This window comes from Mustela nivalis (assembly GCF_964662115.1).
Source record: "Mustela nivalis genome assembly, chromosome: 14".
Lineage (NCBI taxonomy): Eukaryota > Metazoa > Chordata > Mammalia > Carnivora > Mustelidae > Mustela > Mustela nivalis.
In genome coordinates this window covers 91,888,616-91,896,567 of record NC_139033.1, presented here as the reverse complement: position 1 = coordinate 91,896,567, position 7,952 = coordinate 91,888,616, and the positions used below count along the sequence as shown (strand labels likewise).

The following is a 7,952-nucleotide window of genomic DNA, read 5'->3' as shown; positions in this document are numbered from 1 at the left end:
CCATTCAACATGGGCTTGAATCCTCACTCTGTCTCCTCCTGGCTGTGAGATATCGCTGAGCATCGGAGCTCCCATATGGGGGATGGTGTTAGTGACCTCAGTGGGCAAGAGTTGAAGGCAGTGGTTCTCAACTGGGTGGACTGTGCACACCGCCCCCCACCCCCGCCATGACACCTGGCAAAGGCAATGACGGGAGAATTTCTGCTTATTGCAAAGAGGGAAGGGAGATGCTGCTGGCATCTAAGGGGTAGAGACTGGGGATTCTGCTCAATATCTCTACAGTGAACAGGACAGCTCCCCACTACCAAGAGTTAACCGGCCCCTGATGGCAATAGTGCCAATACTGAGAACTCAAGCCCAAGGAAAGGAAACGTGTGTGAAGGTGCTGGGTACGCAGTAGGTCCTTGGGATCCTAAAGGATCTGATGGGAGGATGTCACACCAGCTCTTTTTTCCCTCTTATATCACTAGTAGGTGGTGGCTGCATCCCAAGGTTGGGGTTGAATCCACCTCTGCGTTCTGTGGTCACCAGCAGGAGGTAGTCCCTGGGTTTGAACTATCAATAGCAGGCATCATCCTCAGTGAGTGGAAGCAAGAAAGTAGCAGCATGAGCCGAGCACTTGGTTCCATGATCTCTCTGTGGTTGTCCATTTACGGGTGCTATTGACCTCCAGCATCTCACCCAAAGTCACACAGGTCCACCTGCTTCCAGAGGGCAGCTACCACCCACAGTGTCCCACCACCATCTCCAGGGGTGTGGGGTAACCGAGTTGTAGGCCAACTGGAGGACTTTAGCCAAAAACCATGACAAAACCAAACCCTGTTCGGTAACAATTCACTCCTTGGCCTTCCCTCCATTTTAGTCTTCAAATAATCACTAATTATACTTAGAAAATGCATGCACCTATGTTTTTGATTTGGATTTGTTTCTTGGTTTCTTTTTTTTAAAAAAGATTTTATTTACTTATTTGACAGAGATCACAAGTAGGCAGAGAGGCAGGCAGAGGGGGATGGGGGGAAGCAGGCTTTCTGCTGGGCAGAGAGCCTGATGCGGGGCTAGATCCCAGAACCCTGAGATCATGACCTAAGCCAAAGGCAGAGGCTTAACCCACTGAGCCACCCAGGCGCCCCTGTTTCTTGGTTTCTGTTTGTTTGGGTTTGTTTCTTTTGGGGGGTCACAAATAAGGTGACTATCATAATCACCTTTATTTCTATTAAAGCTAAGATATAGGCCCTGTGGCAAGCCAGCCCCTCCTTCTTTCTGCTGTTAACTTGGGGTAAATGATTTCACCTTTTTGAATTCAGTTTCTGAACCATCTTTGAAAGGGGATCACAATTCCTTCCCTAAAGAGGCCGAGGGAGGATTAAACATAATGTTCATGAAGCTGGCACAGTGCCTTGCACACAGTAGGTCTTCAATAAATGGGAGCTGTCCATTGTATATGCCTTCTATAGGAAGAAAATAAACCTTCATCGGGTCCGTTACAGCATCCCATGGAAACCCAATTTGAGCGTTATATTTCGGATCATCTGACCTAAACCTTAGGCCATGTGGCCCATGGGAGAACTGAGTGATTCTGGGGTCCCTCACTTTAAGGGCCGGTGTCCTTCCAAGGCTGTCATTTACCCAAACAGGAAATGATGACACCAGGAAGCCCAAGAAAGGGCACTGGAGAGCTCTACACCCCAATACACCCCCCTAGTGCTGTCAGGCTTTCCACAGAACTGATGAGGTCCGTCAGCACCTGAGACTCCATCGGGGGCCATGGCGGAGGGACACAAGCACTAGGGCCTCCTGGGCCTACTATTGAAGTGAAATGGCCTGAACGGAATTGGGTGGACAGGGCGCTATGTCAGCAGGCTGAGATGTGCTGGGCTGTCGAAAAGCGCCCATAAATAGGACACTGCTAGCAAAGGCAGACTGAGTCTGCAGACGGTGCTGGCCCTTCTGTTCTTCCTGAGGCTACAGCAGCAGGTTCATTCTGGGACGGGCAGAGGCGGGGAGGTGAGGGCTGCACTTGCAGGCCCAGGCCTTTGGGGATCTCTCTGCAGCGTGCACGGTGGACCCCTGCACAAACTGGGGACTCACTTAAGGGTTGGAGCCAAGAGGGAGGACCCCTTCGAGCCACCAAGCTCCACTGGTGTCCGAGGGAGGTGGCCAGGGTTGAGCCCCTGGGCATGTGCTTAGGAGAAGGGGGCCTCCAAAGACTGAGCATAACTGGAAGGAGGGGGGGAGCAAGCCAATTGGAAGACTGCCAAGGATCCTGGGGGTCTTTCAGGAGCTGGCACAGGGTCTGTGTCTGAAAAGGGTATGGTGTGCGTGTAAAAGAGAGAGGGGAAGGCTGTCGTGTTCGATGGGTGTGATGTGACTGTGTGATCACAGGAGCGTGTATGTGTGTGTGTGTGTGTGTGTGCGTGCATGCTGATAAACTGGAGAACAGTCCCGTGTGTCCATGTGTCATGGAGATCATGACAATCCTCCCATGACTACCTTGTCATGACTACCTTGACACACAGGGATGAAGGGGAACTGTCTCTCTGTGTCTCTCTGTGTCTGTGTCTCTTGAAGTGGCTGGTATACACTAAGTGCTTCATAAATGCACATGGGATGAATAACCAAATGTACAGAAACTGGGCTGCTGCGGGTGTTCCAGGACCCATTTCCGCATCATGCTTTCTCTAGATGTCTGTCTGTCCCTTTCCTACCAGTCTGTGGTCTCCTGTTCACCCCGGTCACCCAGCAGCAGGCCAGGCACTGAGCAGGTGCTCATAGAATCTTTGGTGGACAGAGGAATGAATGAACAGAAGACTAACCCAGAGCGTGGAGGTGGGAGAGATCCCTGTAGAGGAACCCCACTGAAGCCCACACTCTGGCAGGGTCCAGGCATGGTGTGTCTACACAGAGCTTGAAGAACCCCATTTTGGGTGGCGGGAAGCAATTGGGTGAAGGGGGAGGGAAAGGGCAGGACTTTTGGAGGCAGGCCCCCTCCTGGTGGCTCCCTCACTATGTGCCTTGGGGAAGTGGCTTCAGCTCGCCAGACCTCAGGTTTCCTTCTATGAAATAGGGATCCTGAACTGACTGATCGTGCCAGTCCCTGTGGCCCATGATGGGCGCTTGGTGGATGTTTGTTGAATGACTGAATGACTGAAGGCAGGGAGTGATGACCATATCCCATAGGCAGCCCGGCTCCAATGCTCATCTTTGACTTCAATCACATCAGCACCTGGTGTGGCCCAGGGGGGACCTGGTGACTCACTCGTTTTCCTTTGGTTGGAGCCAGAGGTGTTCCTGGGGACATGGCGGAACAGCACGGAACGCCAGAGCAGGCTGCAGCTGGCAAGAGCCATGGAGGCCTTGGGGGCAGCTACAAGGTATAGGGCAGGGAGGGGTCCCAGGGGCTGTGGGGCTGGGGGTTGCCCTTGGACCTCGGGGTCAGCTTCTTTGCCAGGCAGAAAGGAACTGCGGCCCTTCCAGCCATCAGCGGCTGGGAAGACACCTCCCTCACCATGACTGTACTGCATCTCCTCTCTTCTGTGTCCTCATCTGCAGAAGGGAACTGGTTGCCCAAATGCAGCCTGACTCCATGGGGCAAAGAGGCCCCCGGGTCTCAGGAGATAGGGCGCTAACTCTCCTGCTTGACCTCAGTCCAGTTCCCCGGCTTCTCTGGGCCTCAACAGCCCCATCTGGAAAATGGGAGCAATGCTCCCCATCTCAGCCCCCAGAATTGGTGCTAAGGAGAATTCCAAAAGTGAGAATTTGCCAGCTCTTCCCTCTCCAAGCTGTTCCTAGGGACTTTAATCTGAGACAGGGTCTGAGGATGGGCTGACTAAGAGGATAACTGTGGGCAAGGGCATTCCTTCAGATGTGCTGGTGGCTTTGAAGAGAGTGGAAAAGAAGCAGAGGCCTGTCCAGCACGGGGCCTGATTGGTGGGAGCACAGGGCTGGTCTAGGGACCTCTCAAGGCCTTTGCAATGCCCCAGAGGCAGCTGCCCACCACGAAGGTGGGTACCACTGCCGGCCCTTCCTATTCCCCTGGCACCTGTGGGCCATGCCCTGTCTGCACCAGGGCAGGGGAGAAAACCGCCAGCCCACTTCTTGAATACTGGTGCTTCTACCTAATGTGCTGTGCAGCCTGAGACAAGAGACTTACCCTTTCTGAACCTTCTATAAAATAACCAGAAGAGAGGTGTCCCCAGGGATCTTCTCTGAAGACAGTTTGTGCTTCGGGTGGATAAGAGAGGTGTAGCCTTCCTCTTCCTTCGCAGCCTTTTCCACTCTGGACATCGGACTGGTGAAGAGTGGCCCAGAGATTGCCGACTGGTGTTTTCCGTTGTCAGGCACAGGGAAATTTCACATTCAGGGAAATATAGCTTTCTGGCCCTTCTTGAGAAGTTTAAAATGGGGCCCACATTTCCTCCTGGCCATAAGCGGCTTCATTTCCTTCCCTGGGTCATTTCACTCTCCCAGATAGGGACCTGCCAAATGCTAGTTGCAATCCCTCCTTTAATTGAGGTTCCTGGAGGCGTTCCCTTCGATGGCCACGAGGGGGCAGTGCAAGCCCTTGGCCCGTGCTGGCTCCGGAGGGGTCAAGGCAGAGCGGATGGAGCCCAGGGGATGGATGGTACCTCCCTGCCCTGCCCCAAGCGGGACTGCGCAGGCTGGGGTCGGGGCCTGGGACTGGGAGCTCGACCCCCCGTGGGGTGCTCAGGGTGCTGCCCTTTCAGGTCATTGTGTACGAAATGGAGAACTTCCAGGGCAAGCGGTGCGAGCTCTCGGCCGAGTGCCCCAATCTGACGGAGAGCCTGCTGGAGAAGGTGGGCTCCATCCAGGTGGAGTCTGGGCCGTGAGTACCTGGACACCCAGCCCCCTTCTCACAGCCCCGAACCTCCTGGGAGGCAGGAGGGCCGGGTTCCCCTTCTAGGGCTCAGGGGCCATAAGCGACTCCATTCCTATCTCCGGCCTCAGTTTTCCCGTCTCTCAAATGGGGATAACATGCACTTCAGACAGAGTTTTTGTGAAAACTAATGGAAAGATGCGCATAAATAACAACAATAACTTAATAATAAGGGGAAGGAGAAGGAGGGAGAGGAATTTGTCTTTGGAATACCTACTATGTGCCAGACACTGGAAGGACATTCCCAAGCACTTACATGGAGGCTGCATATAAAATAGATTCTCCATACTATTTCCCGGGATGATTTTCTGGCTCAGTCTCAGCTTCCAGGATGTTCTAGGAACTCCTTTAATACTCGGGTCCGCGGTCAGGTTGGAGGGAGCGTTGAAGGTCAAAGGTCAGCAGCAGCAGTGACCCAGGCCTGCTTCCTCCTGCAGGTGGCTGGCATTCGAGCGCAGAGCCTTCCGTGGGGAGCAGTTTGTGCTGGAGAAGGGAGATTACCCTCGTTGGGATGCCTGGTCCAACAGCCACCATAGTGATAGCCTCCTGTCCCTCCGCCCTCTGCTCATCGTAAGTACCCCCCGCTTCCGGGACCTCCTAGAAGCTTGTCATCCAAGCTCCCTGCAGAAGCTCAGCAGAGGACGGGGCTGGTACCTGTCCGGATTGGGAAGGGCCCTCTTCATCTCCAATCTGAGAGATTGCATGGGATGAGAGGAAGCTGGCTATGGTCCTGGGGCTGGGGATCGGGACACCAGGATTCACATCTTGAATTCCCAGCATAGCATTGACACTTCTCTGTGTAACCCTGTTAAAAATCAGAAGCCTCATGGCCCAGCCTCAGATCAGTATTGTGCTCAAAGCAACACATTCAGAAAGCAGCTTCAGAAAGGAACTGATTCTTCACTTGCCTTTCCCAAACACCCAGGAGGGACTCGGTCCACAGTGACACTTTTAAATTGTCACTCTGCTTCCCCCACCTGTTTCCTCCACTCTTGGTGACTGCTCCAGCCCTCTCTCCTTGTCACAGTAACCGATGCCTGCTTGGATGACAGCAGGAGGAAAGCTAAGAAGACCACATCAGAGCCTGGTTTATTGAACAGGGAATCCTCCTCTGTTATTGACTTTTATCGCCTTTTGGCCTCTCTGTGCCTTGGTTTCCCTATCTGCTAAATGGTGGGGTTTCACAAGAGCTGAAAGGCCCCCTCTTGGTGTCATGGATGCCTGGCTCTAAGATTCCTAAGGAGAGTGGCTCTGGAGGAACCGCCCTGTCCCCTGTGTGGGCCTAACCCCTGTCCCCTGTGCGGGCCTCTCGGGAATCCTGTTCCTCAGGCAATGGGCTTGGTGGTGGGCCTGGCTGTGTGGTCACTGAACTCTTCCCCACACCTCCCAACTCCTACTCCGAGAGTGGGAACAGCCCGCTCACTCCGTGATACCACCCCCAGGATGGCCCAGATCACAAGCTGCACCTGTTTGAGAATCCAGCCTTCAGCGGCCGCAAGATGGAAATAGTAGATGATGACGTGCCCAGCCTCTGGGCTCATGGCTTCCAGGACCGCGTGGCGAGCATCCGGGCCATCAACGGGACGTAAGGGACCCATTCCCCACTCCTGCCCCTGCCCTGTCCTCTGGCTCCAAATAGAATCTCTCTTCACTGTGTTTCCTACACAGTGGCCACCCCCTGCTCTTCTAGGTCCTTTTCATAATCCTGGTCTTTCTTACTAGGGTAAGAAGTGACATAGTGGTTCTCTAGGTAGGAGCTGAATAGCACATGGGAGAGTACATGGTACATCACCTCCCTCCTTCCAGGCTTAATACCTCTGTTAATGCAATCTTAAGATCACCTTCCCTTTGTCAGTGACTGCATCTCACCCTATGGGCTGGGGTTGAGCCTTGAAGGGTGCCACCTCTCCCTGACAATAATTTATTCAACAGCTTTTTACTAAATATTTTTATGTGCAGAGTAGAGGAGCAATGAGGATTACACAGCCTCTGCCCTTAAGAATTTTAGTCTGCCAGGGAGACAAGGAGACAGGTATCCACAAGTCACTGTGATCAGGATTGCGATGAGGGGGACACACTGGGGCTCTGGGAGTCCCCTCCAGGCACTCGATTCAGCCCGGGGGAATCAGCAAGGGCTTTCCTGGAGGAGGAGACAAATAAATTGAGATGTAAAGAATATGAATGAAAAGGGAAACAGGGCCATGGATGAGACGAGGAAGAACGTTCCAGGTGGAAGGAACAGCCTGTGTAAGGGCTCAGAGACACGCCACTTTAAGGAAAGTAGAGTAAGAGAGGTTGGAGTATGGGGTGTCGAGAATCCTGTTAAGTCGAGAATCCTGTTAAGAACATTGAGGGATGAGGCTGGAGATGGTTTGTGCAGGACCTGTGAGCTGGGTAGTGAGTTTGAATTCATCTGAAGGGCACTGGGGAGCCAGGGAGAAATTTAGCCAGGCAGAGAGCATGGTTAGTTGCTGGCTTTAAAAGTCTTGGTGTGGCTGGAGGCAGGGGAGCTGACCGTCCTCACTCTGACCTTGGTTCCCGGCAGGTGGGTTGGCTATGAGTTCCCTGGCTACCGTGGGCGCCAGTACGTGTTCGAGCGGGGCGAGTACCGCCACTGGAATGAGTGGGATGCAAACCAGCCGCAGCTGCAGTCCGTTCGCCGCATCCGCGACCAGAAGTGGCACAAGCGGGGCTGTTTCCTCAGCAGCTGAAGGGCACCCAGGCCCCAGTGGCCCAGGCCCGCCCTGAGGGGCAGCAGAGGCAAGAAGAGGAGGCTCCAGGGCCAGGGTGATGGTCTGCCTGTCCCCCCTTCCCCGGAATCTGCTCAATAAAGCCTGGGGCCGGTCCCCCACCTGCTATGTTCCTCTGCGTCCCTTCTTGAGGGGGCTGGGGCTTTGGGTTCTGAGAACCCCCAAGGGGGGCTGAGAGCTGGGCTCCTACCCGAGGCTCTGGTTGTTTTTGGCAGAATCACATGAGCGACTTGCATTGATTTTGTGTTTGTTTTCCTGTGTTTCCATCTTTCAGTCTGTCCATCCATCCATCCATCTGTCTATACATC

General features: G+C 53.9%; 1 protein-coding gene across 1 annotated transcript; it reads left to right on the top strand.

Moving 5' to 3' along the window:
* Nucleotides 1-3,296: 3,296 nt before the first annotated feature.
* CRYBB3 (crystallin beta B3) lies at nucleotides 3,297-7,750 on the top strand (the record flags this gene model as incomplete). The annotated part of the gene is made up of 5 exons (XM_082698817.1): nucleotides 3,297-3,371; nucleotides 4,725-4,843; nucleotides 5,332-5,464; nucleotides 6,337-6,479; nucleotides 7,440-7,750. 5 exons carry the CDS (start codon nucleotides 3,297-3,299, stop codon nucleotides 7,603-7,605), a joined length of 636 nt encoding a protein of 211 aa, XP_082554943.1. The 3' UTR covers nucleotides 7,606-7,750.
* Between the last annotated feature and the right edge of the window lie 202 nt (nucleotides 7,751-7,952).